The following is a 26,369-nucleotide window of genomic DNA, read 5'->3' as shown; positions in this document are numbered from 1 at the left end:
ATGTGCAATGGAAGAGTGAGATGTACATTATATTTTCATGGACAATATGTTTGAGTTACGTTTAGTTTAATTTCGCAAATAGTTTGCAAAGGTGGCCGGTATTATGTTAGATATTAAATTGAACTACCACTGTATCTGAAATCTTACCCAGACTGAAACATTTCAGCCTCGCACTTCTTTCTATTATTCACTTATGCCATTGAAATACAGTTTAGTTTAGAACAGAGTACTGATCACATGTGCAAAGTCTCCGTGGTTTATCCGAAAATCGTCAGTTTGCCAGCAATTCTCCCATCCCGTATCCCGTGTTTCATATATATTCCAGTCGGCTCGAAAATAATTTAAAATCGAAATGCACATAATACAGTCAACTCTCCTGAACTCGGAATCACAATATCGAGTTATAGAAGACGCACTTCGCGCCAACTTGAACAGATGGTGGCAGCACCCTCTCAGATTTTGAAAAGGGTCAAACTATTTTACTCGATTTTATTTTATGTTTGAATTAAAATATTGAAAAAAAAAATCTTTTGTGGTCTACACTGAAAAAAAAAAAAATATTTTCAAAACTTAGAGTCGATTCGAAATTAATGGTATTTTTTTATTTTAATTGAATTTTGTCACAAGATAACTTCCAACCGTTTATAAATCGCGAGAAAAAAAAGTTTTTCTTACTAACACTGTTTTGTTGCCTTAAATTATTTTTTCTGCGTGTTCGGAGTTGGCAGCACTCTCTTAGAATACAAGAAAAAAATACCTTATCGAAAATATTATTCTTTTACTGTTTTGTCTAGTACTAAGGAAAATGTGAAAATATTAGAGAGAAAAAACATGATTTTTCATATTTTATTTTATTCTATATTATAAATATTGATATTGGTGATACATTGGATAAAGCATTGTAGATACCGAAACGATATTCGATAATTGGAATATTTATGAAAAATCAAGTTTTGTTTCTCTCACATTAGAGTTTAAAATCCCGAGAAGCATTTCCTGGGAAATAAGATTTCCTGGGATTCCCGATTCTCGGGAAATAGATTTCAGTTTCTCGTGATTCCCGTAAAAAATATAACCATTTTTTTTTTAATCGACTCTAAAGCTAGGTAAAGCTACGCTCATGAAAAGTAAAAATTTCGGCGGAAGAAATGATCAAGAAATTTTCTACAGTGAGCTCCTGAAGCAGAGTCGGGTTGCTGAGATTATCATGCTTTGCTGCCTGGAGATGAACACCAAAATTCTGAACAGTCAGGCCAAAGTCTATTAATGTTTCAAGTCGATCCGGCTTTGGAGCTGGAAGTCGTTGTATTCGATCTTAAATTGATCGAATAATCAGCTCCGGTCAACCAAATTGCATTTCGAGGGTTTTAAATAACATGCGGGACTTCTTTGGTCATCAATAGCCTACTATACGAACAGTTTCTAAGGCGCTGCCTCGTAGGCACCTTTGGAGCCGAACCTGGTTTTCCACATTGAAGTATCCGCATGCTGCTGTTATTTCTTCGAAAATTCGAATAAACATGTGTCAGTCTTCCGGGTTCCCATTGAACATTGGAATATCCTTGCCGGTAACCTGCCGTGCTGCGATCTGCATGTATGCTGGAGGCATTGAAGGTTGAACTGCTTGCTGTGGCGATGGAAAATTGTGCAACGACATATTTTGAAACGGAGACGCAATCGGCTCATGCAGATTATGTTCCACGGAAAGTGGTTGATGGTGAAGCTAGGAACACTTCCGACAATCAACGATGGTCGTATCATGATGGAGCTGCTAGAGGGGTTTGTCGCGAAAGAAGTTCCGTTGTCTCTTGTTTTTGGAGGTCTTCCTGCATGTCTTCCTAAAGATCCGTTAACCACTTTTCTACCTTCAAGCCGAGAATTCAGCTCCTGGTGCTTTTCGAAAGAAGATTGCTTCATTCGCAACCTTTTTTCTCGTAGGGCTTTCTGTTTAGCCAGCTTCCCTCCACGTATCTTCGACTCTTCTTCCTGACGACGACACAATTCTTCAATTTGCCGATGGTTTTCTTCAAACTCAAGTCGCTCTAGCTCTTGTTTTTGTCGCAACTCTTCTTCCTCCAAACGTTCCTGCTCTTCCAATAACTTCAACTGCTCCTCGATGATTGCTGATCGGTTGGATGTAGCACTCCCTGTTGTCGAACGAACGACGATGTCCACAATCAGTTATGTTTTTCCCGAATTATATAGAAATACAGAAATACTTTACAATTCTATGCTTCGTTGAATACATTTAGTTGCAGACTCCTTCTCGAGTAATCAACTCAGCAATCACACTATCAAATGCGGTAATATACCGTACAATGGTAACTTTTTGATTAATAAATTTCAATTTGCATATACGAATTCACTCACAGTACAAATTTAGCGTAGACTTTTACAAATTCAAAGAATTATAATTTCGCAACAGTAATAACTTTTTAATTGAGTTAAGAAGTAAAGATTTGTGTTACGATATAACTGAACTAAACTACAATTGATAGAACGAAGTGACTCAGCTTATTTCATTCAACATTCGTCACATCCTTTCAATACTCCACTGTTATCAGTCCATAAGCGATCCCTACTGTAATTTTACGCTCATCCGACCGGGGGGTTTCAAAATCTTTTCTTTTTCAGTAACTGCCACAAATGAGATATTTTCATTTTTATTAAAAAAATTGGACAATTATCAACAAGCCATCCATACAACACTTTTTTGTAGGAGTTGTCATTTTTCGATTACATTATTTTAGAAAAAAACGGATAAAAATTGTCCTTTTTCAAATGATAGCCCAGATAAATTTTGGAAAAACCAAGTATCGTTTCCACTTCATTGGTATTTTTCGGTGACGGGTAATGATTTCTGATATAGAAATTTTACGTTTCAACCTACTTTATTTCGGTCATCTTCAGAAAAAATTCCGCCGACCGTTCGTCCGTCTCGGCGGTATACTTAATTAAAGTAGTCATACTTATACGGCGGTATACTTAATTAAAGTCAACACTATAAAATACGTTCCAAATTGATCAGAATCCGTACTCAATTTTGAGTCGTTACTATACATAGCATGTCATTGCCATATAGAGAGATTTAAAACTAGTACGGAAATTACAATTAAATTGAATTCCATTCAGCTCTATCAACCAGGTCAAATGGCACACTCACTTCACTATCATACATTGTGAGACGTGTGACCTTTACCTGCTGCATTTCGCAAATGGTTAACCATCTCACCAACCTCGCCTTCAGCGTTGAATGTATCCTTCCTTACACATATGCAACAGATCACAAATCATTGCACACAAAGTCGCAGTCAATCAGATGCCGACCGTGTTTACTAACATTCGGACTTTAAAAATAAACTCATGTTTTCTGTCGCCTCATCCCGGCCACTCACTCACCAAACATTGCCCATCAGCTGTTGGTATACAAAATGATGAGCTTCTACCCTCCTTCATTCCTAATCCCTCCCGGAAAGTCAGTCATTCGGTCACAGAGTTTTCCCGCCTATAGAGTAAGGTTGGGCAGAAGTTCGACCTTAGTGGAAGATCAATATTTCCAGAAAGAGTATTCAGGTTTTAATGAAATAATTACCACCGAGTGGAATTTCAATTTGTTGGCTATAATTTCGATGATTGTTTGGATAAAAACAAACACTTAATAATAGGGTCCTAAAGCTCTGTCCCAATTTTAGTGTCAAACGCTTAAGTTTAGGCCAAAAACACATGTTTACTCAATTTTTTAATGTTTTTCGTTTGTATGAGTCAAAAAAAAACTTTTTATGTTTTTTTAGATTTTGTCACACCCCTAGGCTTAAACTCAAATTTTTGGGTGTATTTTGTGTTCCGTGTCCCTTCCGAAATGTCAGATAAGAACCACCCCAGTGCTACAACTAAACCCCCTGTGGTGTTTTTGTCGACAAAGCGAACGTCAAACATGATCTTAAGTGTCAAGGTTCATTTATGGACCCAATTTTTAAATTGAAGTTTAAATATGATACAGCCGTTATTTGAGCGGGAAAAATTGCTAAAGTAGTTGTAGTGACATGCTTTTTCGTGTTATTAAATAAAAACAAGATTTCATTAACCATTTTAGGACCCTATTATGAGAAACTTCCACAAATTGGGGTATATTCTAATTATATTCTAAAACAGATATTTTTCGCAAAATTAAAGTAAAATTTAAATGTTGATGTCTTTTTTTTCGTAAAATTTCAAGATAATATGTACATTCTTTGCAATTTTCAACTTGAGTTATTCCACTCTTTCGAACTTTTGCTAAACTATGTGAGAAAAAAAGATTCCAAAAATTCATGCAAAAACTAATACACCTCTTAACTTTTTCAAATATTATTCAATTTATATTATTTATAAAGTGAAAATCTTTGACTTAAACATGACACTGTTTCGTTTTTTTATGACATTTTAACTTTTACTGACCTTGATGGTTTCAAATTTCATGTATGAGTAAAAAGATAAAAAGATTTTAGTGCAATGCCCCATAGCATTCGAACCCCCGTTCCATTTGTAGTGTTTGCTTTGAATTGACCTAAAAATCTCAAAAACAAACTTTTGCCCCACTTTACTCTACCAATAGGTTAGATGCAACTAGTCGCCGACGGCACACGACACATAACATGAGACACGATGCCGTAGGGCACGCTTTGCCATCGTCATCGTATAGTGCAGCAAGCAAATCATTTTCTCAGTCACCGTCTTTCACGTTCACGATCACCTCTGTCAGTCGTGCCGTGATCGTCACACGCGGCACATCGAAGGGAAAATCAGAAGCCAATCTAGATATGAACCACTTCAAGTAGTTTCAAACGGTCGATAGGTGCTAAGTAGGCTGTAGTTTGATAGTTGGGCGCCATATTGGAAAATTCGTCCGAAATGTTTCGAGTTCGTATACTTCTAATTGGTTTGTTGCTCTGCGTTGCGGAAGGAAAGCGCGAAATTCCCGTCGGTAAGTACGTGGTTGTTTGTTTACGCTTGTTTGGGGCGGGCAATTGAACGTAATTAACTGGAAAACGATTAATTTGTTTTAATTGGTTTTGCTGCGAAAAAATGGCGTCTTCCAAATTTACAACAGACTTTCAATGATTTAAGGTTTAATTTTATCACAATTGGATCGAAAAGTTCAAAATCATATACAATCCATAAGACAATAGAGATTTTTCCATCTAGCTTGTACTTTTCCAGTAGAAATGCAGCAAAAATTTGCAAGTCGCCATTTTTTGCATTGAAAAATGCGCGCGCAGATCTATTCCAAGAAACTACACGAGGAAATCCGATAATGCACGTGTTTTGCCCGAAAATAGCCGATTGCTTTGTTTGTAAACAAATTTCCCAAATCGTAGCATGCGGTTTTCTCGGCGTCATCACTTCGGCTTCCACCTTCGGGTTTCCATGGTAATTAAACCCATGTTTTCTGTATCATGTTTTTAGGAGCTATCTTCCATGAGGACAACTACGAGGCGGAGATCGCTTTTAAATATGCAATCGAACGAGTCAATATGCACGAGAAACATTTTGAGTTACTTCCAATGATAAGATATGTATCCCCGGAGGATAGCTACAAAACGGAAAAGAAAGTCTGCGAGCTGGCATCGGAAGGTGTAACGGCCATCTTCGGACCAAGTTCGATGCTGACTTCGGGTATCGTGAGCTCAATATGCAAGACAATCGAAATTCCGCACATTATCACGCACTGGGATCCGGAACCGATTGGAGGTTGGGACCCGGAGATGCAAGCGATGACTATTAATCTGTATCCGGAAGCGGATGTTTTGTCTCGAGCATTACGAGATCTGATTGTAGACTACAGTTGGAAGAGTTTCACGATCATATACGATAGTGACGATGGTTTGATGCGCCTAAAGGACATTCTACAGATTCACGGTCCTGCTGATACTCCGATTACGGTACGACAAATCGACGATGATCCAGACTACAGGCCTCTGTTGAAGGATATTCAAGCCTCTGGAGAAAGCCACATCATTCTGGAGGTACATCCCAGCAAAATCTTGGAGATGCTTCGGCAAGCGAGGGAGGTTAAGATGCTAGAGGAGTATCAGAGCTACATCATCACTTCGTTGGATGCTCATACCTTAGATTTTGAAGAGCTCAAGTACTCCAGATCGAACATAACCACGCTTCGGTTGATGGACACGAAAAGCTTCGAGATCAAGAATGCAGTCCATGATTGGGAACAGGGTGAGGCAAGAATGAAGAAAGTTTTCCGAGTATCTCCGGAACACGTCCACACAGAGTCCGCGTTGTATCACGATGCCGCAAAGCTGTACGCCACCGCTATCAGGGAACTGGATGCTACGGAGGAGATCGCGCCGTCAAGGTTGTCATGCGGTAGTAAGAACCTCAGGCAGTGGCCGTTTGGGTTGCGAATCGTCAACTACATGAAAGTTGTAAGTATGGGATAATGAACTTAAACTTCACAGCTGACCACATGAATCAAATATACGCAGAAAACCGAACACGGCATCACGGGACCGATCATCTTCGATGACAACGGTAGACGTACCCATTTCCAGTTGGACATTATCGAGCTAAGCCAGCAGGATGGATTCAAGAAGATAGCCGTGTGGGATCCGACCAATGGAAAGATAAACTACACCCGCAGTCAGGAAGACGTCCACTTGCAGATCGTGGAATCGCTGCAGAACAAAACGTTCATCGTCGCGTCACGTTTGGGTGCTCCTTTCCTGATGTTGAAGTAAGTTACTTGTTTTTCGTGAATGTTCTCCACTGACCGTTGATTTGTAGGGATAAGAAAGAGGGCGAATTCTTGGAAGGTAACAATCGCTTCGAAGGCTACTCTCTGGAACTGATCGATGGTATCTCCAAAATTCTTGGATTCCAATACCGCATGGAGCTTGTTCCGGATGGAAAGTACGGCTCGTACAACAAACAAACGAAGAAATGGGACGGCTTAGTGAAGTACTTGCTTGATCGGGTAAGATCTTTAATACGAATCATTTCTAATTGCTAATCAATTCAACTTCCAGAAAGCGGATCTCGCCATATGTGACCTTACGATCACATACGAACGACGAACCGCCGTAGACTTCACCATGCCCTTCATGACCCTTGGTATTAGCATCCTGTATGCTAAACCCGTTCCGCAACCCAAAGATCTATTCTCCTTCCTGTCCCCTCTGTCCCTCGATGTGTGGATCTACATGGCCACCGCCTATCTTGGTGTTTCCGTCTTACTGTTTGTCCTTTCCCGTATGGCTCCAGCCGATTGGGAGAACCCTCACCCTTGCAAGCAAGAAGAAGTCGAGGAGGTCGAAAACATCTGGAATATGCTTAATGCTCTCTGGCTCACGATGGGATCCATCATGGGTCAAGGTTGCGATATTCTACCGAAGGCTGTGTCAACACGAGTCGTGGCCGGGATGTGGTGGTTCTTCGCACTGATCATGCTTTCGTCTTACACCGCCAATCTAGCTGCTTTCCTGACCATGGAACGTATGGACGCCTCCATTGAGAGCGCTGAAGATCTGGCCAAGCAGAGCAAGATCAAGTACGGCGCGGTGCTCGGCGGAAGTACACTCAGCTTCTTCCGAAGCTCAAACTTCTCCACGTATCAACGGATGTGGGCTGCCATGGAATCGACTCGCCCATCGGTTTTCACCAAGAGTAACGACGAAGGACGCGATCGTGTCATGAAGGGACGAGGACTTTACGCTTTTCTGATGGAGTCCACCTCGTTGGAGTACATTACAGAGAGGTATTGCGAACTTACACAAATCGGTGGACTACTAGACTCCAAAGGATACGGAATCGCCATGCCAGTTAGTAAGTGGAAACCTCTGAGATTCTTTCTATGAATCGATACAAGTATTTCTCAATCGTAGACTCTCCGTATCGGACGGCTATTTCGGGAGCTGTGCTCAAGATGCAGGAAGAAGGTAAGCTACACCAGCTGAAAACCAGATGGTGGAAGGAGATGTACGGAGGAGGTCGCTGCGATGAGCAAGCAACAACCGCGGCAGGGGACTCGGCAGCTGAACTCGGTATAGACAATGTTGGTGGTGTATTCGTGGTTCTGGCGTTCGGATGTTTCTGCGCATTCATCCTGGGGATATTGGAGTTCTTGTGGAATGTGCGGAAGGTCGCGGTTGAAGAGAAGGTATGTTAGTATTGTCATAACAAGCGTACATTTCTTAAACTGAACTGTTTTCTTTCAAGGTAACGCCATGGGAAGCACTGCAAGCGGAGCTCAAATTTGCGCTGAATCTGTCCATTACAACAAAACCGGTTCACAACATGCTGAGCGAATCGTCGTCGGCCAAGAGTTCGATGCGATCTAAGTCCGAATCGAGACGGGAATCGGAATCCGTCAGCAGGATGCACAACATCAAAACGGGAAACAGCATGATCAACGTGGACAAGATCGGATTTGTGTATAATAACAAGTAACGGAACATTTGGATTACCAACTTGATTGATTGTGTAGATTTCAATGGGTTGAAATAGCCGTAGTTGAAGTGTTTAGTTTTGAATTGCCTTTGCACGAAAGTATTTTACGCACATTAGTTGAAAAATGATCAAAGATCTAAAAATGACATTCGGATTATGATTAGGAATGCAATGTAATAAATAGAAGTTGAAAACCATTGGATTTTTGTACTGAAAATAGACGAACATTTGAAAAACTTTATCACATCCAAAAACTAAGTTAATCAAACGACGATGCCTACCGTCACCCGGTAGTTGGGGCGTCGATGCGCACTTGATCTGCCCATTTAGCTCGCTGCGCTCCACGCCTTCTTGTCTTCAACCGGATCCGAAGCGAACACCATCTTTGCAGGGTTGCTGTCCGGCATTCTTACAATATGCCCTGCCCATCGCCCTGCCCAGCTTTGGCCAACTTCAGGATATTGGGTTCGCCGTAGAGTTGGGCGCCGCCACACCCCGTTTTCCTGGAACCAGCCAAAGATCGACCTAAGCACTATGCGTTCGAAGACTCAAAGTGATTGTAAGTCCTCCTCGAGCATCGTCCACGTTTCATGCCCGTAAAGGACAACCGGTCTTATGAGCGTTTTGTACATGGTACATTTGGTGCGTGTGTGAATCTTTTTTGACCACAGCTTCTTGTGGGGCCATAGTAGGCCCGACTTCCACTGATGATGCGCCTGTGAAATACGGAGGCTCACGTTATTATCACCCGTCAGCAAGGATACAAGGTAGACGAACACGTCGACCACCTCGAACGTATCCCCGGCTCTCCGCATGACACCTTCTAGCGCAATATTGAACAACAGGCACGAAAGACCATCACCTTGTCGTAGTCTCCGGAGGGATCCAAACGAACTGGAACCTTCACACAATTTTGCACACCTTCCATCGTCGCTCTAATCAGTCTCGTGAGCTTTCCGGGAAAGCTGTTCTCGTCCATGATTTTCCATGGCTCTATGCGATCGATACTATCTTATGCCGCCTTGAAATCGATGAAAAGGTGATTCGTTGGGACCTGGTATTCACGGCATTTCCTCGTCAAACCAATCGTTCCGTCGACTCTAAGGATTTTTTTGAGTAATTCCTTGAATCTCATGGAATTCTTTGAAAAATTAATTGAGCCAAACTTCTATGTATTCCTAAAGAAATCTCTAGATGACTTCTGGAACAACTTCTAAACAATATCTATAGCCAAACTCTGTATATTTGTCTATATGTGCTGACTATATTTCAAGTAATAATTTTTGAAAGTGTTTCTCAAAAAAATACTGGTATATTCATGGGGAACTATCAGTGGATATAAAAGAAATAATCTGGGCAATCTTTCAAGCAATTTATGTAAAAAATCCCATATTAAATTATGTAGAATCTTTTAGATATGTTTTTGTAAGAATTTCTTGAAATATTTCTTTTTTCAGTAAATGATGTTATAAAATTCCAACTGATATTTGATGGCATGATTCATAAAAAATAATGTTAATTAATAGAATTACTAAAAAACGATTGCATCTTGAATAAATTCCAGAATAATATCTAAAGAAGTTTTTGCACAATTTATGGTTATATTGTCGATTAGTACGTGAATTTATAGGTTACTTTGCTGTATCGAGCATCCTCCGGGAATTCTTAATTTCCTCCGATAAGCCCTACTATCATTGAAAATTTCTACAGTTGACATCTTCCACATCTCGATATTTGAGGGGACAACAGACAAAGAAAAAAATCGAAGAAAATAACACAAAGGGTCATGCACAAATTACGTCACGCTCCGAGGGGGGGAGGAGGTCAAGCCAAGCACAAAAGTTGAAATTTAGCGTGACATAATTTGTGTACCATTCCCAAGAGAATTAAACTTTTTTACAATACAAGTGGCATTCGTTAGCCGAGTGGTTAGAGTCCGCGGCTACAAAGCAAAGCCATGCCCAAGGTGTCTGGGTTTGATTCCCGGTCGGTCCAGGATCTTTTCGTAATGGAAATTTTCTTGACTTTCCTAGGCATAGAGTATCATCGTATTTGCCACACGATATACGAATGCGAAAATGGCAAAGAAAGCTCTCAGTTAAGAACTGTGGAAGTGCTCATAAGCATAGCATAGCATAGACTGACTGTACATGTCAATGGTTGCTACTCCGTGATTGATCGGATCTGGTAAGAATTGTACTACGATCCAAATGAATAAGGGATGGGAGTTTCCGCTTACTCTCGAAGTGCAATTTTAGCAGATCTAATATTATTGATCAATAACGGCGCCGGCCAAGTCCTTACAGTCAGTTGAATGGGGAAGGAATGTTAGGGTGTAAAGATTGTTGCTTCTAGAGACCGAGAATACCTCTGCATCTCCACAATCACCACGGGAAGGGTGTTTATTAGTGAGGGAGGAAAAGATCTGGGAGTCACCTCTGGTCGATGATGCGATCCATGGACAAGGGGGAAATATACGAATTATATTTAAAGCTAGTGTTGTATTTTTGTCTCGAGAAGTTGTTGGTAGAAGCTTAAAAAAATACGTCAACATCTATAATGTCGAACAATTCAAAAGATGTTTTTATTAATGACGAAAACTGAAAATTACATGTATATATTTTAAATAATATGAAACAGGAATAATGCCCACACTTGTAGTGTCTCGATATGGTACAAGTTTTAAAAAATACGTCAACATTCACAATATCGAACAATTCAAAAGATAATTTTTAATAATTTCAAATAGAGACAAATATATGTATATTGAAATTGTATAAGAAAAAAACATAATGCCGACACTTATAGTGACGAACCATACAAAGTTTGTTTTGAAATTACTTAAAAGTTACTCTTTCAAGAAAATATGTGTTATCACAAGCATGAAACGAACTCACCAGTTGGTAATCCATCCTCGACTGATCACAAAACTGACACTGACAGCAAAACTTCTTGGCGTCCCGAAAACAAACCGTCTTGGGCTTCACGAAGCACTACATAGCAAGACGCTCCAAAACAGGAAAAAAAATCTCCGGCGACGAAAACACACGCGAAACCGTGAGCCAAATCTATCGGACGAGTCAAAACCGAACTGTCCTGCTTGGGCTTCACGAAGCACTCTTAAGAACTGTGGAAGTGCTCATAGGAACACAAAGTTGAGAAGCAGGCTCTGTCCCAGTGAGGGCATAATTCCAACAAGAAGAAGAACAATACAAGAGAAGAAAATCATAAATCGACAACATGTAGACAAAACCGCGGGACCCCAACACATCTTCAATTGGAACATAGGGTTGTCTACCTCGGGCCGATATAGTATCCAAAAGTTGCGCTCTTGAGACGTCCATATCTGAGAACTGCCAAACTACGTGATCGATGTCATCATAACCGGAACCACACGTATTACAAATATTGCTTACTGCGAGATCAATCCTGTGCAAATGTGCATCTAGCGAGCATTGGTTGGACATAAGTCTCGACAACACACAAATGAAATCTCGATTAACTTCCAAACCTTTTCACCACGCTCGCAAGGAAACTCTAGGGATGATGGCATGTAACCACCGTCCCATTTGGCCATTAAGCCAATCGCTTTGCTAACCGTGAAGAGAACTTTGACTCATTAAATGAAAAAATAAAACATCGTTTGGAATTCTTCTATCATAAATCTCACCTTCCTCAGCGCCCACCTTTGCGAGAGAGTCCGCCTTCTCATTGCCATAAATTAAGCAATGTGATGGGACCCATGCAATTTTTGTAAGAAAGTAAAATCCTAGCTTCACAGGTTCGTCGACCGGAGTGCCTCAACAGAACTGAGACTATCGGAGAAGATGAATAAGTGGTCTTCGGACATGTTTGAGATCATCCCCAAAGCGAAGGTTAGGGGGGTACCATTATCTGGCCTTCCTCGGGGATTATTTCCAGCATAAACTGTAATTAAAAATTGGGTCATGATGAGCTCAACTAAAAATAAGCGTTTTGCTAAAAATCTTACAAAAAAATCGAACTTGGTCTGGCAAGGAATCTACCAAAAATAGGTATGATGAAAATCGTCAGAATTATAATTCTAAGTATTTTACAGTAAATATATTTAGAAAGAATGGGTGATGATTGCTCAAGGAATTCCTTCAAACATTGGACAATATGGTTTTCACGAGATTTTAATCAGAAAATCCTCAGTTTTCCAGGATTAATGTAGTACATTTTTCAGGAGATATTTCGATTTTTTTTCTGAGAGTCCCCATCAGATGTCCTCTCAGAAATGTCTCTGGGAATTTTTCCAGAAAATCTTCCGCAAATTTCTTCTTGAAAATCTTCCATAAGTGTCATAAATGAATCTTTTTTAAAAAAAATATAAGATAATTATTTACTGAATCCTCTAAAAATTCAGTCAGGTATTCTTAGATAAATTATCCATCGAGAGACAAGGGAATTCCTCATAAACCTTTCAATTAATATTTGCTAAGTTTTCTTAAGCTGTCATCCAAGAATTAAGTAATGCTTTAAAGAAGCAGGTAACGTCAAGCATTACCACTCATACAAAATTTTGAAAATCTTCACACAAAAAACATTCGGAGAGAACATGAGGTGGTCAGAAGTGTTCTTTTTAAGCATTACGTAATAAATACAACTGATTAGGAAGTTTTTCAAGGATTCCTCCTGTTCATGTTCACTATTCGGACCGTCACGCGGAAAACACTTCGGACACGTAGAATACTTTCGTTCTTCGAAATTGAAAACGCAAACTTTAACTAAAGAAAATCATTGAAACTCCGGTTAAGTTAAATGAATGTTTATTGCTCGGTAGTCTTTGCTTCGACAAACTCTATTCGATGCGAATAGTTATTGCAGGCCCCTCTATTTTTGACAATTTGCCTCACTCGAACCGCCATATTGGATTTTATCGGAAAAATAGAATTTTCAAGGTGTTTGCAGCCACCGATTTTGATTTTTTGATTTTTTATTTTTAAGCTTGTCACGCTCTGTCTGACCTTCACCACCCCTTGGATGATTTGCGTGTGACCCCTATAAAGTATCTAGACTGAGAACAACAGGGAATGTGTGCCCGATTCCGAATTGAATGATCACTACAAGAGAAAACTATATTTCCATACTAGGGGGAGGGATCTCTCTCTTTGTACCCTCCTTTCTAGCACCAATACGTATAATATCACATGTTAAGCATTATAGAAATAAATTTTCACATTTCAAATACATCACACAAGCGTAAATCGCTACCGTACCGTTATATGACCATAAATTACACCAGCGCGATAAGAAATGGTCTACAAAATCGCTTATTACTTTTGATTAAAAAATTAACTACGCTGAAGTGATTTTCTGCATTTGAATTTTAGTCGATTGTCATAGTTGCAGCCTTCCTTTAGTTCAAACTCTAACATAATATCGTAACGATCGCAACATTATAGATTTTCAATTGACACCCAGTATATTGCCGTAAGACGTAGTTAACGTCTAAAGAAGAATGAGCGAAGAAGCAGAAATTGGTCTGCTTTTATAGTGTGCTTCCCAACCCACGTGTTTGGTTGCGTAAGAAAGGGATCGTCATTTTCACAATTTTCGACAGTCTATCGTCAAAAATCAAAAGTTTTCTTAATTTGAGTAAAATTTTGTATAAATTCCCGACCGATTGGTGGGAAAATATTGAAAATCTGCCGTTTAATGGCTGAATAATTAGTATTCCAAATCTTACATAATTTCGTGACGGTCGCAACATTTTAGATTTTCAATTGACACCCAGTACAGTATGGCCCAGAAAAAAAAGCGAAAATTGTTTGAACGTGGATATAGCATCCACAAGCGTTATTTTCATTGTATTTGAGAGTGAATGTAATTTCTGATTACTGTAGCATATTCTGACATAATTTAGCTATTAAGGACAATTTTTGTCATATATTTCTTACTGTCTTAAATAATGTAATAAAGCGAAGAAGTTCAAAGGTTTTGTCCGTTAAAAGTTAAAAATAGTTGTCGTATACTCTGGTGATAAACTTTCCATCTTCGAAAATCACACTTTATTGTTGAAAATTCTAGTTTGTTTGGTATCAAAAGATGAAGGACTTCTTAGAGAACGTGTTTTTCATGGTCACAATAAAATATTTTGCCAGGGTCATAGTTTTGAGGGCATTTGCTTCTTATAAGTTTGATATGCCTTTATTGTTTGTTAAAGTTTAATAAAAAATAAATACCAAAGTCTGTAACAGTTTTTTGAAGATGAATTTTGTTCCTTCGGTTAGAGACAACTTATATCAATACTAGCTCATAGGTTTTGAGCAAAACAGAGCCGCTAATCACACTTATATAAAGGTTCAACCAATGCTCTCCAAAATGAGCCGTTTTCTCGAAAATATGTTCAACGACCCAGATATGAACCAACTCTATTATTTGATATGGGCGAATGCTGGAGACAAGGCATGTGAAGGATCTCACGCCATCGTTAATATTTGAGAAGCTTTCATCACAAAGATAACGAACTCGACGACCGCATGATAAAATTTGAAGGTATGCTTCCAATTCCTCTCTAGTAAAGTGAAAGTAACAAATAAAAATCATGTCCAAAGCAAAAAACTGAGTCTAAATAGATTAAACAATACAAATAATGAATAAAATTTATGTTTTATGTGTGCACATGACTGGAGAATCTGACAACAGTTCGCGTTGAAAATCAATCAAATTACTTGCTTACTGGTGGTGACCAATGGGATAAATTTTCAACGCGGAGCGCTGTTTGGTTCTCAAGTCTTGTGCTCTTGAAAATTTAAGGTGTGGCTTCGTTCTATAATCACCTTAACGTCAAAAGAAGAATGAGCGAAGAAGCAGAAATTAGTCTGCTTTTATAGTGTGCTTCCCAACCCACGTGTTTGGTTGCGTAAGAAAGGGGTCGACATTTTCACAATTCTCGACAGTCTATCGTCAAGAATCAAAAGTTTTCTTAATTTGAGTGTTACAACGCGGGATGTTTATGCATTGGTTGTTCGTTCTCTTGGTACTGTAGAACCCGAGTACATAGATGTAATAAAATTGACATCGAATTGGGATTCTCACATGCGGAATTCTCACATGGATTATGCGTCGTTCAAGGTTTTGTTAGACAAAAAATGGAAATCTCGTGCACTGGATCCTTCTATATGGCCAAAAAATGTCAGATTCAGAGAGTTCATCAATAAGAATAACGACACATGGAGACCTATTTGAACTGAATTTGTTTGTTTAAATATGTGTGATTGATAATGTAAATTTTTTAAAATATGTATGATTGATAATGTAAATTTGTTGATGTTCAATTGTTGTAAATTGTACTTCTGTTTTAAAGTTTGAATTGATATTAGATATGATAAAAGAAAGTAGGATAGAACTTTGTATGTGTTACTGTGTGATGAAATGTTTTTATTTAGATTTAGATATTCAATAAGACTTAAAGTAGTCAATTGGACTAAAAAAAAAAAAAATGTTGTATAAATTTCCGACCGATTGGTGGGAAAATATTGAAAACCTACCGGTAAATGGCTGAATTATTAGTATTCAAAATCTTACATAATTTCGTGACGCTCGCAGCATTTTAGATTTTCAATTGACACCTAGTATATTGCCGTAAGACGTAGTTAACGTCAAAAAAACTTACGCCTCTGATTTTTTTCATATTTTGTGTAAAACTAGCTCAGCTCTGCAGTGATGAAAAAACTTTTAAAATCGGTGGTTGCGAACTCCATGAAAATTCAGCTTTTCCGATAAAATCCAATATAACGGCCAAATTCAATATGGCCGCCAAATATTTTTATTTTTGCAAATAAAGCTCCTATGTTTTCTCTTCCCAAAACTAGGTTATTGTGAAAGGGTTATTAAAGAAATTTCCGAGTTATGGCAGTTTGAGGGAGACAAGAATGGTCAAAAAACAAGGGGTCTTCAATAATTGTTTTGATTATAACTACCGAGAAGTTCATCAATTCGACCAACCGAATTCAGTTCCTTTAGTTACTCGACAGGTACTTTTGAATGAGCATAATTTTAAACAATTTGAAATACATATCGAAAAGTCGCTCAGAGTTGACTCCGAAAAACATTCACAAAGTGATATTTTAGGTATATCTTCAAAAATTCCATTTATTCTGCTTCTCGAATTCTTTCAGAGTTTTCTGAAAAATTTCGTTACAAAATTCTATAAGGATTCCATATAATAGAACTAAGAAAATTCTTTGGACAACTCCTGAATTTGTAAAAACATTTTGCATGAAAATCCTATTGAAATATGATAAAAATACCAAGTTCACTTGAAGATTTTAAAGTACTACTGCAGGAATCATTGAAAATTTTAATCACAATCCCAAACAATTTTTTGAATTCGTTCGAGAACTACTACAAGGACGCTTCCAGGGATTTGTCTAGCATATGTTTGGGAATATTTTTGGATGTTTCTTCATGATTTTTTCTGGTATTGTTTCTAGAAGTTTGATAGGATTATATAGAAGAATTTCACTTCAATATTTACGCAGTCGCACCTTGTTGTATTTTTGAAGAAATCGTCCAAGCCATTATATCTAAGAATTCCTAAAACTTGTCCTATTGTTCTCTTGAGGTATCTTTATATAATTTCTGGAGGTGTTTCTGGTATTTTCATATAATTTCTGGAGGTGTTTCTGAAGGGTTCAATATTGCGAGGAAAATACTGGAATAAATTCTTTTATGAATCTTAAAAAAATAGTGATTTGAGAGAAGTATTCAGCTTACTGGAGTAGTTTCCGGTAGTGATCCTTTATAGAGAGATAAGTGGAAGTAAAATTGAATAATTTGACAACAGACCAGGGACTGCCCATTAATTATGTAAGGGTTTATGTGGGGAGGGGGGGGGGGTTTGGGATTTCTTACGCGCCATACAATTTATTTTCAATTTTCATACAAAAAATCTTACCATGGGGGGAGGGGGGTTGAAAAACCCCGAAAATTGTCTTACGTAATTAATGGATCGCCCCCCAGCAGTGCTGATTTTGCTCGGCGTGGAGAATAATATTGTAGCACGGACATGACTTCCTCATTGCTAAAAATGTATTTTGTTTCGTTATAGATCTTTGAGCTACATATCCAAACTAATAAACAGCCAAAAGAATCAACAACTAAAAATCGCATTGACGAAAATTCAAAAAAGAAAAATATTGCATTTTTTCGCTTTATGCAACATTACTTTTACCGAAATAATTTCAAGCGGATTACATTACTCCTCAAGAAAAGTTCAAAACAAACATAACATATGTTCGTTTGGCTCACATTTTGACAGTTCTCGCTGCTCGATTGGCTCACACTTTGACAGAAATGTCAGCTTCCGCGAATCTCTCTTATAAAGGATCACTAGTTTACGGTATCATTTCTGAAGGAATCCATGTGGGAAATCCTAAACAACATCTTAAAGATGCTTTCAGTGGTATCTCAGGAATACTAAATTACTTTGTGTCATGGCTACATCAGTCATGTGATTCAAAGGTAAGGGGATCTGTGCAAGATTTTAGCAAATATTATGAAATTATTATTAATATTATGAAATTAATAGGTAGATAGGCGCCACAATTAGGTGATAAAAATATTTTAGTCAGCTTTGTAGCCAACTGGTTACTAACTATGACTTTGATGCTAATCATGTCCTTATAATATTTCAAATTTTTCATGACACGGTTCCCAACCCCAAAGGAAATGTTATAATGGCAATTCTCTCGAAATATCAACATAACAATACCATAAATTTAAATTTTAAATTAAATAATTAAAATAATAAAAATAAATAATAATAAATAAAAATAAATAAATAAATAAAAATAATAAATTTTTAAATTTTCAACATAACAATACCACAAATTTAATAATAAATTTTAAGTAAAAATCGAATCTGATATTAAAGACGATGATCTTAAGCAGTTGATCCGTCTTAAAATCGTGAGGAAAAGGCAATTTCAACGGACTCAGGATCCTGCTATGCAAATTATATTAATTGAGAAATATTATTTTTGAAAATTATGCATCAATACAGTCGAATCTCCATAACTCGATATTCAAGGGACCATTGACTTATAGAATTATCGAGTTATAGAATGTACCGAAACAAAAAATCCCAAAATCGAAGGAACAAATTTCTGTATTTCTAATATATTAATGATCACATCTGCAAGAAGGTAATATTATTTTGTTGATTGTACTTTACAAACTATTATATGAAAACTTTTTTCGAAATGCTAGAAAAATCACATTATTTTGGCTGACAATATTTTTTTTATTTTCATGTTCTTCAACTTGTATTACAACTTGCAAGTATTTTTTTCATCTCCAAACAAGAATTAGACCACGTTTCCCCAAATAAAACAGATTTTAAAAAAGATATCGAGTTATGGAGAGAAATTTCCCACTCACGTGACATCAACTAGTGGAGATATCGAGTTTTAGAAATATCGACTTATGGAGAGCACGATGTATGGAAATTTGAAGGGACCGAAAAATCCATCGACTTATAGAGTATATCGAGTTATAGAACATCGAGTTGTGGAGAGTCGACTGTAAAACAAAATGTAAAATGCAAAGAAATGCGTTGTTAACAGAATGTTTATAATAGAATTAGTTGGTTTTACCAAATTAGAATGATAGTGTTGCCTAACACAGAACACCTAAAGTTAAGGAATGAATGTAATATTTGAAATTATACTACCGTCAAACCTTCAGGACCCGATGTTCCATTACTCAATATCGACCCATAGAAACATACTGAAAACGAAAAACCATGGTTATTATGATAGTCCCCTCAAACAGGTTTCGTAAGAATATCTGTTCCATGCACGAAGAAAATGAAACAGATACTCAAAAATGAGTTCATTCTCCTCAATTCGGGATTCGTGCGTTAACTTAATTTTGAGTTGATGGGGTAGGAGTTGTTTTGATTTACAGCCATGCGAAAAAATACCTACTGGCCTGGGGGAAACGAATTGGAAATCAACAAGCAGCCATTCCACTGGGGCGATCAGGTCGGTACCAAAATACATTTTCTTCCATTTTCTCTAGTTTATAGATGTCTAATGATGATTTTGAACTATTTCATTTTTATTAGAGTCAGTTTTGCATATAAATATTCACATTTTTAAAAGGTGTAAGTAATACAGTTGGAAATGTCGGTGCTAAACAATCTACTGATACTATACCTACATGGCATCTCTGAATGTTTAAAATGTTGTGTACCTACGCTTGAGTATGAACTGTTGAACTCATTTTTGATATCATACAGCATAGCAAGTAAAGTTTTTTGCTCATGAATCCGTTTATTCTCAAATAATGTGCTTATTTTAAGGGAAATTGTCTACATTTAGGCGTACATATCAGACAGATTTTCATTTTTAAATTTTACAATGAAATGATCAAATACAAAAGTTGCAAGAACTTTGACATCATTTTCAGATTCAGGAGACCTAAATTTAGTAGATAGGGAAATGTTTTATTCTTAAACCTGCTTTGTTATATGGTGATCAATTTCACCCCAGTGTGTCATTTTATTTTTTTCAATATTAACACTGCAGTCGACGCGCTGTTGTATTTTGTACAACACTGGTGAAAAAACCTCGCTTTTCGATCACAACAGCAGCGTGGTAGTTCTGACGGTGGTCAACCACGCGACGACTGGAAGATTAAAACTACTTTTTTGCAATTCCGTTGCAAATCAATCAACTTTTCATTGAGAAGTTGATCAACATAACGGCCTACTTTTCCTACCGAAAGAAACAGTGCTGAAAAGTGCTACTTTTCAGCACTCTTTTCGGTGCTGAAAAGTAGCACTTTTCAGTACTGTTTTGGTAAGCGTCAACCTAATAACCCAGTCTCTTCATGCCATGCTTATTCTGCGCTGCATGTGAGTCGAGATGAGTCGTTCTCACCTCGGGTGACGTGAGGCGACTAGTGTTAATCAAATTGAAGCGAGTCGACACCTCACCGTCTCGTCTCGCCATGCCGTAAAGAATAAGCACAATTGTATCTGATCCTTGGGGTCACCGGTCGTAAAATCGATGTGAGGTAAAAATTGTCGGTATCGTATAGCGAGGTGACAATTCTCGATTCGAGTGAAGTGACTGTCCATTTGGTTTACACGGCGAGTCACTTCACTAGAGTCTAAGCCCGTTGTGCGATCTGGTTCCGACACAGGTTGGCGATTTTGATGTGGGATCGGATCGTCCAGCATTTGTAGTCAGCTACTGTCCTACCTGTTCATTCGTCCAATGGATCAATGCACGAGTTCACTAAGTTGACGTTTGAGCGGTGCCAAATTCACTCGTTGCCATGGTCACGTAAATAACACGGCACCGCTCAAAAGTCAAATAGTGAACTCGTGCATTGATCCATAGGAAGTATAGCTCTGCATGATACCGATGGGAGTGAGAAAATTTGTGACATTCATGGGTACTTCTGTATCACAGCCTACGTGATTGAAAAATACTGAATTGAAACTACGCATGGCTGTATGCCCATGTGGGTTCTCTTGAAATGTTTGTTTATGCTTAGAGTTCATCCAGTTCAATAGCATTTTTCGAAATAGCAAAAAATGTTGTATGCAACTCGTTGCAAAACTCAATTTTTTCAGCACTCGTTGTATTTATCCAACTCGGCGAGCCTCGTTGGATAAACGTACAACTCGTGCTGAAAAATTCATCATTTTGCAACTTGTTGCATAAATAACTATTATGACATGTTAAATATTATTTCATGAAAAGTCGAAGTACATTAACTGATACAGATCAATACAGTACTGATTTTATCGAAATTTAATTGACGATATTTCGATTCCGAAGGATAACACAACAAAAAGTTGAAAAAAGTGATCAATTTGCCCCCCGGATTACGGTAACGCACAAAGGTTCGGTTTTTTACTTGTTTTGCTCTTCGCTCTTTGACAAAACTAGAAGGAGCGAATGAAATAGGGAGAGAAAAATAACTCAAAAATAAGTTTAAAAATACTTAAATATGGGTTTTCCGTTTTCTCCGTGAGGCTCTTTATTTCTATATTTCCATGAGTTAATGGTCGCTACAATATCAACTGATGGAGGGTTGGACTGTACTAAAACAATCCTGAAAAAGGGTTAAAAGGCTTAAATCGATCAAGATACTATTAAAAATATTTGAAGTTTGGGATTAAAAATGAATTTGAATGCGTATTTGTAACTTCTTGATCAATGAATAAAAACAGCAACTGCTAAACGCGCCGATGTTGTTTGTTGTGTCTCATACACATTCTTCCGAGTAGAGTGAAAAACTTTCTTCCGAAAAGTGACCTAATGATGACCCACCCACACACTAACCAGGCCGCACCAGCTAACGACGTGTCACCATGGAAACGCACCAATTTTCACTGCCACCTTCTTCGTTCACGTTCACTCACGCGTTCGCTATTTTCAGTCGATTGGAGATCGTCACATGTGAAACATTATACGAATTTTTCTTCTCGAAGATCAACCACTGCTAAGTAGGTTGTAGGAGAGTGTGACACAGCTGATGGAAAAATAAAACCGATCTCGGTCGGTGGTCGCCATATTGGAAATTTCTTTCGAAATGGTTCGATTTGTGGTCCTGTTTGTCGGTTTGGTGATTTGTCTTGCCGAAGGCAAACGGGAAATTCCCATTGGTAAGTGCTTTTGGGTTTGTGGGGATCCAATCAAGATATGATATTGTTTTTAAGGTGATAAATGTCGATCGAACGAAAATTTTCAAAATGTATGGTTACGAAATCCAAGACACGTTTGATTTTTGACATTTTCGATCTTTATTCTCAATTTACGCAGTTATACTGGTTTTTAGTGGAATTTCTCTCCGTACTGAATAACCTGCTTAACTAATGGGAACAATCCACGTGTGATCAAAGGAATGAAAATCGACATTTTTCGTGATGCAAAGACGCGCGCAACTTTGACTATGGGCAAAAAACAACCCGCCTGCTATGTTGATAAACATTTCAAAAGAGTGCGTGACACGCATTAGAGCGATCACTTTCAACGGCGTCTTTTTTTAGACTCTATGTCGCCATGACAATTAAGTCCATGTTTTCTATTTCAGGGGCTATCTTCCATGGGGACAACTACGAATCGGAGATCGCTTTCAAATATGCAATCGAGCGTGTTAACATGCACGAGAAACATTTCGAGTTAACGCCGATCATTAAGTATGTCTCTAAGGACGATAGCTACAAAACGGAAAGGAAAGTCTGCGAACTAGTGTCGGAAGGCATAACGGCCATCTTTGGTCCTAGTTCGATGTTGACTTCTGGGATTGTGAGCTCGATCTGCAAAACAATCGAAATTCCACACATTATTACGCACTGGGATCCGGAACCGTTTGGTGGTTGGGATCCAGAACTCCAAGCGATGACCATTAACCTCTATCCGGAAGCGGATGTTCTGTCGAGAGCTCTTCAAGATCTGATTGTGGATTACACCTGGAAAAGCTTCACAATTATATACGACAGTGACGAAGGCTTGATGCGACTGAAAGATGTATTACAAATCCACGGTCCCGGGGATAACCCGATCACTGTGAGGCAAATCGATGATAGTCCGGACTATAGACCGTTACTGAAAGATATCCAGTCCTCCGGTGAAAGCCATATCATTCTTGAAGTACACCCTGACAAGATTTTGGAGATTCTTCGTCAAGCGAAGGAGGTTAAGATGCTGGAGGAGTATCAGAGCTATATCATCACTTCGCTGGATGCGCATACCTTGGATTTTGAAGAGCTCAAGTATTCCAGATCGAACATAACCACACTTCGGTTGATGGACACGAAAAGCTTCGATATCAAGAATGCCGTTCACGATTGGGAACAGGGAGAAGCTAGAATGAAAAAGGTATTCCGAGTTTCTCCGGAACACGTCCACACAGAATCAGCGCTGTATCATGATGCCGTTAAGCTGTACGCCACGGCAATTCGAGAACTGGATGCTACGGAGGAGATCACGCCGTCAAGGTTGTCATGCGGCAGTAAGAACCTTAGGCAGTGGCCTTTTGGGTTGCGGATCGTCAACTACATGAAAGTTGTAAGTTTCGTTGAACAAGTCTACAAACTTCGATCTTCACGTGATTCGTATACTTCCAGAAAACTGAACACGGCATTTCTGGTCCAATCATATTCGATGACTACGGCCGACGAACGCACTTTCAGCTGGACATAATCGAACTGAATCACCAGGAGGGCTTCAAGAAGATAGCCGTTTGGGATCCGACCAACGGAATAATCTACACTCGCAGCCAGGAGGACGTTCACTTGCAGATCGTTGAGTCACTGCACAATAAAACATTCATTGTTGCGTCCCGTTTGGGTGCACCGTTCCTAATGATGAAGTTGGTTAATTCATGAACTTTTCATGAATATTCTGTGTTCATAATGTATTGTCTTTTCAGGGAGAAGAAGGAAGGTGAATTTTTAGAAGGTAATAACCGCTTCGAAGGGTACTCCGTAGAGTTAATCGATGGCATTTCCAAGATTCTTGGCTTCCAATATCGCATGGAACTCGTGCCGGATGGAAAGTATGGATCATATAACAAGGAAACAAAGAGATGGGACGGTTTGGTAAAGCACTTGCTCGATCGGGTAAATTCTCATTTATTGATCGTTATTAGTCGCTAACTTCGAAATCTTTCAGAAAGCGGATCTTGCCATTTGCGATCTTACCATCACCTATGAACGACGAACTGCGGTAGACTTCACCATGCCCTTCATGACCTTGGGTATCAGCATCCTGTACGCTAAACCTGTTCCGCAACCGAAGGATCTATTCTCTTTCCTGTCCCCTCTGTCCCTCGATGTGTGGATCTACATGGCCACTGCATATCTCGGCGTTTCGGTCTTGCTATTCGTACTCTCCCGGATGGCTCCTGCTGACTGGGAGAGCCCGCACCCTTGCAAGCAAGATGATGTTGACGAGGTGGAGAACATCTGGGACATGCTGAATGCTCTCTGGCTTACGATGGGATCCATCATGGGTCAAGGTTGCGATATCCTACCGAAGGCTGTTTCAACTCGGGTCGTGTCCGGAATGTGGTGGTTCTTCGCGCTGATCATGCTTTCGTCCTACACTGCCAATCTAGCTGCTTTCCTGACCATGGAACGTATGGATGCCTCCATTGAGAGTGCTGAAGATTTGGCGCAGCAGAGCAAGATCAAGTACGGCGCAGTGCTTGGTGGAAGTACACTCAGCTTCTTCCGTAACTCAAACTTCTCCACGTATCAACGGATGTGGGCTGCCATGGAGTCTACTCGACCTTCGGTCTTCACAAAAAGTAACGACGAAGGACGCGATCGCGTGCTGAAGGGACGAGGTCTGTACGCTTTTCTGATGGAGTCCACCTCGCTGGAGTACATCACCGAAAGGTATTGCGAACTTACACAGATCGGTGGACTGCTGGACTCCAAGGGATACGGAATCGCCATGCCAGTTAGTAAGTGGAACTAATTGATGATCGTTCAACGAAATTGATCTTCTGACAAAGTTTACTTCCTATTCGTAGACTCTCCATACCGGACAGCAATCTCGGGAGCCGTACTCAAGATGCAGGAAGAAGGTAAGCTTCACCAGCTGAAAACCCGATGGTGGAAGGAGATGTACGGTGGAGGTCGCTGCGATGAACATGCTACCAAAACAGGCGCAGACAGCGCCGCCGAACTTGGCATAGACAACGTCGGTGGTGTCTTCTTGGTCCTGGCATGCGGATGCTTTTGTGCATTTGTACTGGGAATATTGGAGTTCTTGTGGAACGTGAGGAAGGTTGCGGTTGATGAGAAGGTAAGTTCCTGAATCAGAGTTTGTGTCCTAGCAGAGACACTTATCTCATTCTTCTCGAGCTAGGTTACTCCATGGGAAGCATTGAAGGCGGAGCTCAAGTTCGCAATGAACATATCCATCACAACAAAACCGGTCCACAGCATGTTGAGTGAATCGTCGTCGGCCAAGAGTTCAATGCGGTCCGCATCGAGACGGGGATCGGAATCTGTGGGCAGAATGCACAACATCAAAACCGGCGCCAGCTTGATGAACATGGACAAGATTGGATTTGTGTTTAACAATAAGTAATTAATCCGTCTTGAAACAACACTAAGAAAGAGAAGCATATCATAGATTGAACAATAAGCCGTCTCGATGCTGTCCAACTTCTTGATATCGGTATCGAAAATTTAGCTAAATTAATTCTAATTTGTTTTAGTTAAGCTCTAAGGCGAGAGTTTTGCAGTATCAAAAAGATATGATACTCTTAATGTAAATTTCATTTGAAGGTTTTCTTTGATTGCTTTGGTTTTGTTTGCACGAAAACTGTTAACTGTTTGAATTGTTGAAATAAAAGAAGTTCTAGTTATCGATGATGGATATCACTTTTTTCATAGAAAGCATTATTACGATGATAGTTTCAGGCAGGTATAAGGATTCAATCTTCTCGCACCTCCACCTTGTTCCATCAATCTTCTTATTATCTGCGAAGCAAACAAATTTACTGGATCGGTTGAAAATTGTTCCTCGGCAGTTACATTAGACTCTTCCTACCTACCAACTTCTAGAGCAATGTTGAACAATAGGCCCTAGAAAACATCGCCTTGTCGCAGTCCTCTGCCGGATTCAAACGAATGGAACAGTTCGCCCTGAATTTTCATGTCGTTTTGTTCACCGTTCATCGTTGCTTTTACCTACTAATCTTGTGCGCTTCCCGAGAAAGCTGTTCTCGTCCATGATCTTCCATAGCTCAACACGGACATCGTTTTCCTATGGCGCGTCGAAATCGATGCGTTTGGACCTGGTAATCATGGCATTTTGGAAGACTTACCACGAACTGGTTTGCTATTAGGTGATAGACGACGGAACATAATCTGGGATAGCACTTTGTAGATTGTTTAGAATTTGATCGATTGATTGACAAAA

At 39.1% G+C, this 26,369-nt stretch overlaps 2 protein-coding genes across 2 annotated transcripts; both read left to right on the top strand.

Annotated features, from left to right (window-relative positions):
* The first annotated feature begins 4,724 nt into the window (after nt 1–4,724).
* Nucleotides 4,725–8,659, top strand: LOC5574991 (glutamate receptor ionotropic, kainate 2). Its single transcript, XM_001655414.2, has 7 exons — nt 4,725–4,963; nt 5,446–6,422; nt 6,483–6,730; nt 6,781–6,970; nt 7,023–7,818; nt 7,878–8,152; nt 8,212–8,659. Exons 1-7 carry the CDS (start codon nt 4,891–4,893, stop codon nt 8,440–8,442), a joined length of 2,790 nt encoding a protein of 929 aa, XP_001655464.2. The 5' UTR covers nt 4,725–4,890; the 3' UTR covers nt 8,443–8,659.
* A 13,190-nt stretch (nt 8,660–21,849) lies between these two features.
* Nucleotides 21,850–25,817, top strand: LOC5574992 (glutamate receptor ionotropic, kainate 2). Its single transcript, XM_001655415.2, has 7 exons — nt 21,850–22,093; nt 22,522–23,498; nt 23,558–23,802; nt 23,863–24,052; nt 24,105–24,900; nt 24,970–25,244; nt 25,308–25,817. Exons 1-7 carry the CDS (start codon nt 22,021–22,023, stop codon nt 25,530–25,532), a joined length of 2,781 nt encoding a protein of 926 aa, XP_001655465.2. The 5' UTR covers nt 21,850–22,020; the 3' UTR covers nt 25,533–25,817.
* The last annotated feature ends 552 nt before the right edge of the window (nt 25,818–26,369 follow it).

The sequence above is a fragment of the Aedes aegypti genome, chromosome 1, assembly GCF_002204515.2.
Source record: "Aedes aegypti strain LVP_AGWG chromosome 1, AaegL5.0 Primary Assembly, whole genome shotgun sequence".
Lineage (NCBI taxonomy): Eukaryota > Metazoa > Arthropoda > Insecta > Diptera > Culicidae > Aedes > Aedes aegypti.
The sequence above is the reverse complement of the archived record's forward strand: the minus strand, read 5'-3'. Positions and strand labels throughout refer to the sequence as shown.